At 35.4% G+C, this 10,000-nt stretch overlaps 1 protein-coding gene across 8 annotated transcripts in view; it reads right to left on the bottom strand.

The window, feature by feature from the left end:
• Window positions 1-10,000, bottom strand: part of rsh (radish) — a 207,064-nt gene that overhangs the window by 116,914 nt on the left and 80,150 nt on the right. For 7 of the 8 annotated variants that reach the window (XM_068371177.1, XM_068371173.1, XM_068371178.1 and 4 more), the window contains exons 3-4: window positions 8,526-8,607; window positions 231-1,837 (exon numbers count right to left, since the gene is read on the bottom strand). In XM_068371177.1, coding sequence (XP_068227278.1) covers window positions 231-1,833 — 1,603 coding nt within the window. In that variant the 5' untranslated portion in view covers window positions 1,834-1,837; window positions 8,526-8,607. Of the gene's footprint in view, window positions 1-230; window positions 1,838-8,483; window positions 8,608-10,000 lie in introns of all 8 variants that reach the window. The other variant, XM_068371174.1, reaches the window with a different exon arrangement.

The following is a 10,000-nucleotide window of genomic DNA, read 5'->3' as shown; positions in this document are numbered from 1 at the left end:
TTTGTAAGTTATAGAAAACACAAGGTACTGAGTGTAAGGGTTTTACAATTGAAACATAAGTTTATTTGAATTTATCAATATTTTCTTCGAAGTGTTATCTGAATTAACAATTTTGGATGATCAGGAATTGATAAAAAGAGAGACAAAAACCAACAAAATGATATTGATCAAACAAGCATGCATTTTAACAATTAGAACACAAGTAGTATTTGAAATAGATATGTATGTACCTGTCTGGGTGGAAGTGTCGAAGAAAGCACATGAAGTTTCTACAGTCATAGTGGCAATGGTCCCATCTGTAATCTGAGCGCAAGAATCCCTTCGTCCTCGGGATTTCGACATTTCTTCACTCTGAGTACTCTGCCGTCGGAAGTTCCTAGCCCTCATGATGTCCTCGGTAGTAGACTGTCGGCGGAATCCTCTGGAGATGAGAATTTCTTCTGTGGTGGACTGCCTTCGGAGGCCTCTTTCTTTGGGAGAATGTTCCCTAGATGAGCAGGTAGATGAGGAATCTGGCGATCGAGGGGACCGGGATGAACGCCTCCCTCTGCCATGGTATTCTACAGCGGTGGTTGACTGCCGTCTTAGCCTACTTCTCGGAGATGTTTCCCGGGAATTTGAATCACTAGCTTCTGGTGATAAGTGGGGTCTTGAGTCTCGTCTTGCTCTTCTTCCCAGTGACAATTCCTCTGCTGCGGCTGAGTCAGGGGATAATGAATCTCTACGACCTTTTCTCGACAGTCCATCTGTCTCTGGGGCATCTGGTGATAGGAAAGGCCTTGAACCTCTCCTGGACCCTGGTATTGGCAGATTTTCTTCAAATGTAGTTGATTGTCTTCTGAGGCTTCTGAATTTTGGGGATGGCTCTCTACTACCTCTACCTGAACCTCTCTCAGGAGACACTTGTGGACGAGAGTCTCTTCTCCCACGATAAATTTGTGTTGTGGAATCTCGACGAATTGTAGTTGTTGGTGATGAGGGAGCAGGTGAAGAAACTGGGGATCTGGGTTCTATTATTCCGGGTTCTGATTGGTCTTTGCAACTTGATACCTGGGATACCAAGGAGGTCTGGGACACATGTGACTCGGCTGAGGCCTGTGTTGTAACGATAGGCCTAGGTACCAAGTCCCTAGGTTCAGGAGAGGAAACATGCCTAGGGGAATGTATTTCAGGTCGGTCAGGAGAAGCAGTCTTATCAATGCTATTTCTTGAAGATCTGGAGTATACTTGTGTTGTTGAATCACGTCTTTCCTTTTTTTCTTGCTCTAAAGAGTCTCTCCTTCTGCGTAGAATCTCTGCCACACTTTCTCTTCTAGCTAAGAATTTGGCAATATCTGTTCTTATATCTGTACCACTTTGTCTTCTCTTTTTCATTTCTGCTGACGATTCCCTCCTGGTTTTGTTGCGGGGAACGTCTACCATTGAATCTCTGCGTCGCCATGGCAAAGACTTGGCTATATCAGCGAGGGATTCTCTTCTTGTAAGATCTCTACTCTCCCTACGGGCTAGCGGTCCTACTGGGGTACTGGTGTTCGACGTGCAAGTGCTGGTTGAGCGCTGCTCCGTCGTTTCCCGGCGACCCCAGTCACGAAGGATGTCAGTGAGTTGCGCCAAGGAGGATCGGCGACGGCGGGTTGTTGGAGGTGAGGTTTCCCTCACCTCCCTCGGCGGCTCGATGGTAGTAATTTGCGCCGAAGAATCCCGCCGGCCCACCCGTGGCCTAGGCGACGAACTCTCACTGTGGATGTCATCGTAGCCATTGCCCCCCTCCCAAACCAGTCCCACCTGGTGACTCAAGATTGGGAGGTTACACACAAAGCAAATGGCTGACATCCTCCTGTGGGAAAACATTGTATGTTAGTTACCATTTTTCTTTGAGTTTCACGTATAAATGATAGCATGATTATATGACAACATACTTGGCATGGGTGACTGCCATGAGTTACACACACACTGGCATGCTATTTTAGTTTTAGATTGAAATACTTAATCTTGAAAGTAAAATTCAAGTCATTAGAGATATTTATAAAGATACTTAATATCTTTTAACATGATACAGGGGTGATTCGTTATTATTATGGGTAACCTCCAGATTCATTCGGGTGAGAGTATTACATTAAAGTTACATCAGTTCCTTTAAAATATATTAACAGTTAAGGCTAAGAATAATGATCTTTCATTAACAGTGACCACAAAATCAGGTAATTTTAATTAAAACCAACGAGATTTGATAAATGTGTTATGGAATAACAGTTCTTGGAGGTTTCCCATCTAATATGATGATTAAGACCTTTGCTTCCCAAGCAATGCTACACAATGACATAAAACTACGAAGACTTACAAAGGAAAAATATTAGTTGTCTGTTTCCTATTTTAACCTAAAGGAAGTATAATATATTTTGTGAAATAGGGAGCATAACTATTTTAATATGTAGAGTAAAGCGTCAATTTCTGTTATGTTCCCAAAGCTCTCTCTCTCTCTCTCTCTCTCTCTCTCTCTCTCTCTCTCTCTCTCTCTCTCTCTCAGGGAAATGAATTTGTATGTTTGATTTAATCACTAGTATGCATAGCATAGCAAATAAGACTACATCTTATATAACTATTATTTGTTACTGATGTAATTATGGTGATTGATTAGCATGAAGAAACTAATTCATAGAGTATCCCATAAAAGTAAATACTTGCATCGTTTTCTATAGTATCCGCATAGGAGAACCACCGCTTAAAATATTAGGGGATACCATTGCATTCTGTTTTTCAAGATATATTTGTCGGTTTCTCTTATTTATCAAGGGATAGTTTTAATCTAAATCTGTGAATACATCGTTGCTGTTGGATCTTATTGTGGCGTAAAATAATTTTATTTGATATACAGAGCTTAGAATGTTATCGTCAAAATTGGTTGAACACTGTCCACAGCTCTCTCTCTCTCTCTCTCTCTCTCTCTCTCTCTCTCTCTCTCTCTCTCTCTCTCTCTCTCTCTCTCTCTCTCTCTAAATCATCATGTTGCCTCCCCCATAAGATTTTATAGGGCTATGAGTTATAGAACCTTGTAAACGTAAGTGTTAAATGTAATTCATAAGATTTTGTGAAGACCTGTTATTTAGCATCCTAACTTTGTGAGCATTAAACTGGTGTTTTTATTCATGTGATGTGGTAAATGTAAATGAATAGTTATTGCTTTCACACGTGTAATCGTGTACAAAGTGAATTATCCACCTGATTGAAACAAAATACACATTTATTATTTCTGAAAAGTAAAGAAATTTGATGTGCAAATTCGGATGGTAGTGATTTGTATTTGAATGATAGATGGAAGTGGAAAAAGTTTTGTATGTGAATAAATATGCTGTATTCTGCTTGAGACAGGGGATTACAAGGAAGGAGATCTATATACAACATCATCCTGTTTAATAGGTTCACGCAGTTCTAAAACCACGCAATTTTAGCTGGAATGGAAGTACCTTGGCATCACTAATGCATTTTAAAGGAGGCAACGGCATTGCCTTATTAGATTTATTATGTTTTCCATAAAACAGAAACACAGGGAAAGAACTGGTCACGAAATGGATAGTCACTGTTCAACATTACTTCAGAAAGATGGCTGAAGAAATATACAGTAGAGATGGATGGTATTCATAGACAAAATTAGACGAAGGAAGGGAGATTTGGTAGAACGGAAATGATAGTTCACCTATCAGAAATTAAAAGGATTTTAACTAGTAACTTTTATACTCTATTCTTTTAGCTATTATTGTGTTTCCTCATGCACAAATTTGTTTTTAAACTTCTATTTTTTTTATTGAGAGTTTGGAGCTGAAATAAGCCTTTTAAGTACAGAAACTGTTAATGAGTTGTTATTAAGTTCGTCATGCAATGGTTTAGGCAACGACATTTCGTATTTAATTACTGTCGAGGATTATGAGGCGAGCTGTGGTTTACAGTGGCCAACTGTTGTAGTAGTAAGTAGTAGTAGTAGTGTTTTGTCCACTAGCGCAGAACAAGCAGGCAAACAGGAAACAAATACACGTGGGACGTAAATTTAGTTTAAAGTTCTATGATATTAGCATTTTAGTTTTAGTTTATTTAGGTTACCGACGGACTCCTTGTACTCATCACCTTCATTCAAGTTTCCTCTGAAATCACAGCCTATATTTTATTCAATTGCTCATCGATAAGCGTCACTGCTCTAAAGCTGTTCATATACTGGAAATGGGGAGATGATTAATCCATGAATTTTAATCGTAAACGCTATTGATTGTGAGTTTAATTCTGAAATTCTCGCTATGAACGCTACTAAACCTAGTGTACATAAACTATTTCCATGATGAAGTGTATTTAGAGCGAATGTAAATGTGATCTTTTTCATTATAAATAATTTTGATCTATTAACTTACACAATATTGAAAGTAATAGTTTCTAATGGCTAGTAACTTCATGTACTGTATTGGAACAAATCTGTATGATCGACTCAATATTAATCCATATCTTATCTTTTCCGTATGCATTACTGTCCATTGTTTACAGGGAAAACCGCTTTAAGTGTATAAAAAAGGAAGCGGTATATTAACGGCAAATCAAAGTCACACAAAATATGATAATACTTTACTACCATACAATAAGTGAGAATCCACACATTAATTAATCAATAACATCGGGATTTATATCATTCGGAATAATTATGACATTTTACTCCGAGTATATAAGAATAAGTATTGCCCAGCAAAAGATTTTGGAAAGTACTACGCCAGTCAATCGCGTAGAGTTAAGTGTCAAATATCTTATCCCCGACGTTTGTGATAATTTAGTTATACTTAAACGCTATATTTGATATCAAGAACAATTCTCACGATAATAAATGCATTTTTTTTTTTTTTAATCTCCACTTGTTCCGGAAGAGAAGACGACTCCTGCATTAATCTTTATGATGGAAACTAGTCAATGATGTGATCAGTACAAAAAATTCCGTCGGATTTCTTCTTTGCTTAGTGACTGATTTAGATTCTGAGTTGTAGAGATTCGTTTCAACACGAAAGAGCCACAGGATTACATCCATGATCAGAAGTTAATTTACGAAGGGCCAGATTTCTGAATGTTTTTCCAGTTTTTGGGGGGATGTTTTCTTTTCATATATATATTAAATCAATGACCTTTAGTATCGGTTTTGCCTTATTATTAAACTCGCCATTTAATCAGATTTAATTGTATCTTGCTCATTTTAATTTTTTTTCCTCTCGTTAGTTCTACCTGTTGTAATGTAATTAGTTTTAGTGATTTTTCATTTAATGATTTAATTTACGATCGGGACTGACACCTGTTTTACCATTTTCAAAGCAATATACTTATATATTTTATAAAAAATAAACTATTGATACGTAATTATTACCAGACTTTTGATTGTTTTTTTTTTTTCGTCCGTGACTGATAAGTAACATTTTGAATATATTTCTAATTTAAATTTTATCCTTGTTATATTTTCTTTCATTTACTTTATTGTCCATATTTTGACTCTACATTTTTGTGGGAAATTCCTTAACTTTATATTTTCTGCATTTTATAATTGCCACGCCTTTTCATTTCAACCATTGACGAGTAGTATTTTACCAAAATAGTATCTGTATTTCTGTTTCATCCTCAGAATTCTTGTTAGTGTTTCCAACATATCTGCGAAAACGTTATCAAATACGTGTGAATTTTAGAAAATATAAATTGAGTTATAATATCCTTCTATTATTTGATTTTTAACAATATTTTAATATTTTCTTTCAACTTTGTGGTGTGTCTTTACCAAATTAGCATTTGTATCTCTCTCTCTCTCCCATCTCTACGTTTTCTCTGTAATCTCTATAAAAATTTTATGAATTATGAATTATATTAAATTAATTCCGTATTATCTATGAAACTAAACTTAATGAATTCACTTAGATATAATAAGTTCATAAAGAATCAACATATTATAAGGAAAAGGAGAGTAAGTTTTATCTAGGGAGAGAAGAATAAAAATGAATTGGTATGGTATATTAATGTAAAGATATTTCACAGGAAACAACTTGGAGCCTTTAAGAATATCGAATATACTTTCATAGTGTTGTATTTAGTTTTAAATTAATTTTACGTTATCTTTTCAGCAATATTATACATGGAATCATATTTTTATACTCATATATTGTCATTATTTATTTTTGAAAACACATTTATTGGTCTTCAATCTCCCAAGTTTTCATGTCAAGGATATACGCATTTAGTCATGGTAATGGCATTTACCAAATGAATTGATATGGTTCCAGAAATTGTCAAATTTGGAAAGTAACAGAGTAACGAGTTAATTGTTACTATGAACGTGCTCTTACAAATTACGTTACGGGACATCCCATCTTCATGTTAGTTTCTGTCAAATGCTTCAGGATTTCCTGTATTGTTAATAAATTTTTATGAATTAAGTAATACCCAGAGACGCCCTTTCTTCAAACCAATTACTTTAGTGAAGTGATGGGAAGCCTGCTATATGTTCAAGATCTACCATTTAATATTTTCTGTCGTCCAACACTTGTAATCAATCATACTTTTAATCTGCAATCGTAGAACTTGGACATCCTGTTATACAGTATGTTAATAACTGCTGTATTACAACTACAACCTACACATGTTATCATGATAAGTTGAATTTATGAAATTGTCCAACTAGATTATCAGGTGTAACTAATTCCCTTGCGTGAATTAAGTTTGATCAACTCAGATACATACTGTGTTTGATTTTTTTTAATAGGGATCTTTTTCTACGCTTTTTTGTTTGTATTAGACACTTTTCACAAGGATAGGACGGTCTTTTGTGTAATTGATATCTGTAATATGCTTCTGGGCGTAGCAGCGGGTAAATATTTCCTTAAATACGCTGTTGGACATCACAATGAGTATCTGTTTACTTAAATACGCATTCGAACATCCAAACCTACTGTGTGTTTGATATCTTGAGTATTCTAATGACCATTATTTCACACAATTAACATCGTTGTTCTACCTATGGACATTTCATTAATATTTTTTTTTTTTACTTTTTTATTAATATATATCCCTAAATTATTCCTTTTAGCTATTGGTAAAACATTCAGAAATCTGGCTACATCTACCGTCCTTAGCGGGTTGAGTTGTTGAGTTAGAGAAGGTGGCCCCAAGTGCGAGGTATTTGTGGTTTTTAATAACCCAGGTGATACGTTTCCAGATTTTTTTTTAGGACGACATCCTTTCCTTTCTTTATAGACAAAAAGTCCCAATTGCGGTAGGACACCTGTGTTTAATAAGAAAAATATATAAGAATATGGTTAAGAATGAAATAAATTTTCTTACTTTTTTTCGAAGGGGAGGGGGATTTTGGGGCTCGCAATGACATCAGTGTGGTTATAGAAGCAAATAGTTTAATTTTTAACAATTTTGATAAGATATCTGTTTAAAGAATGAAGTATAGTATTACGAGTACATTGCGAACCTTTGTTTTCCTATTTATTGAAACTGTGTGTTTAGAGAATAGATATACTGTATTATTGAAATATGTCAAATGTGTAAATATGATATATTACTTAAGTTTATTTTCATAAGATCTTATGTAAAATTTTAGATATTTACAATATAAGATGGAAAACGTTGCAATTTACTTAGATTTTGAGAAAATGTATTCAGAATAATTTTCTATAGCAATTAGAAAAGTTAGAATCATGTGTGCTGTATATTCGTGTGATATGTTTATATGTTTTATTTTTTTTATCAAGGAGTAGTTTGTATATGATTATATTTTGATTTATATTAATTCCTATCAGAGCACTTAAAATTAATTTCGAAATAAAGAAATGCAAAAATAGAAGATCATGTCGTTCGAAATACCTGTAATAGACGAGAAAGAAAATTATGAGACCAAATTGCAGACTATAAAGATTAATTTAAAATTAAAGCTACGAAAAAGGGACCAGGCATCAATGCAGTGGTGACGTTTAAAATTAATGGGGCAAAATATGCAAAAAGGATGAATATTTTTAATCTGTTTTGGTAGAACGGGGGAAAGAAGCATAAGCCATTATAATGAATTGAAAAATATAGATTTCTTTTGACTTTTAAAAATTAAATATGGAATGGAAAAATTTTATTTTTTCTACATTTTTCTTCTTTTTTTAAATTTCCATTTTTTTTTTTTTTCAAAGGGGAATCAGGGCAGCATATGCAGGATGCAGGGTCAGTTGGTATATGTCACCTGTTATGTTTGTGGACAGTTTTGAATTTTTTGGAAGAGGAGAGTCAAGGAAATCACGGAAGTGAAGTAAGGGTGTGTGCCTTGGGTTCACTTTTGGGACCTTGTACATTATTCTTTTTTTCTTTCTTTTTTTTTGAAGGGTGGGAAACCTGGGTTTTATTGTTTTTGTCCTTTATTCTTTTTTTCTATCTTTGTTTTGTATTTGTTTTTGTTTCAAGGGATCTGAACCACAAATACCACTCACCAGGTTTTACCTGATAGCCAGAGTTAAATGGTGGGGGTTCACCTGGATCGCTCCCATAATGGAGGAGAGTGTTCGTCTTCCTCCTCCTCCACGATGATTGAGGCGGTGATAGAGCTGCCCACTCCTGCAAAGGGGGAGAGGGGGAGGGGGACGGTGGAAGGGAGCATGGGAGAAGGGCATAGGTCATAGGCACACGCAATATGTGCACGCGCGTTGTGGAAAGAAAAGAAAAACACGCAATATTTTAGTTTTCTTTTTTTTGGGGGGAGCTGAACAAATCTTCCTTATGTTATTTTTTATTGTATATTGGTAAAGAGGGCGGGAGGGCGAGGTTGGAGAGTAAGGGCATGTGGAAGGGTTATGCTTTTTTTTTGGGGGGGTTGGGGGTTGTGAGGGGGGCGGGGGAGTTGTGGGGGGGGGGTTGTACTTGGGCATGGACTTGGAAGATATTTCCTCCCCTTCTGCTAACACTTTTATTGTCTTTATTAATTTAGATAAGAATTCCGGAATATATATTCACCAGAGAGAGAGAGAGAGAGAGAGAGAGAGAGAGAGAGAGAGAGAGAGAGAGAGAGAGCAAAATAAACATGGAGGTGGCTCGTTACTCTCTCTGGTCACTTATGTTAATTAATCTTCAGGTGAAATGTACTCGCACTGATATACATTCGTTAGTGTAATCTCTTACAAAATCAACTTATGACTGAAATTCTAATTGTCTTTGAAATTGCCTTTAGAACGCTCAGTGCCCATATCAGAAATGCTTATAAGATAACCTGCTGTGCCAGAGACACTCTCATTGTTGAACACCTGGCCGAAGTAAAAGGTCCCTCAGAGATGCCAGGAGAAGATGAAATGGCTGGTAACTCTAAATAGAAATATGATCAATGTGACCTTTTCCGTGACCTTATTTGGCATGCAGCCACTGATACTGAGCTTTGTTTTGTTTCCCAGCAAAATGGCACATACGTAAATCTTATAAGCGTAAATGCGGATTTTTTCTTGATAAAGATGAGTATGACGTTTACTAGTTACTCTAAAATGGTGTATAAGGCAATTGAGGATTTCTTTAGCTGCGATGGCACATGAGGATTTATTATTATTGGAATTATAGAAGTTTGTTCTTTGCTAATAACTATAAAATAGACTTTGTTATGCTGATGGTAATGTAAGTTACTTGAATTTTTTATTAGATTATAGAAAATGAACGTGTTTTCCAATGACCGGACAACCCTACACAATCTTGCTTTAATACTTTTTTTTTCCTAAGATTAATGTCTGAGTCTATTGCTTTTTTATAAATCTAATGTAACATGGGATTTACCACCAAATGAGAAATCAGTTACTGTTCGGACAAATCAGATACATTCAAGGTTACTAAATTAATGTACGCCATCAATTTGCTTTCTCACAATCTACATATTGTATTTGACTTTAAGATTGAAATTTAGGGAGAAACATCCTTCACGTTTATATTTTTTTTTCAAAAGAAAATTCCAAACTTTTTTTTCACCTGCACT

Source organism: Palaemon carinicauda, chromosome 3 (assembly GCF_036898095.1).
Source record: "Palaemon carinicauda isolate YSFRI2023 chromosome 3, ASM3689809v2, whole genome shotgun sequence".
Lineage (NCBI taxonomy): Eukaryota > Metazoa > Arthropoda > Malacostraca > Decapoda > Palaemonidae > Palaemon > Palaemon carinicauda.
Note: the sequence above shows the minus strand (reverse complement) of the source record. Positions and strands in the feature narration are given on the sequence as shown.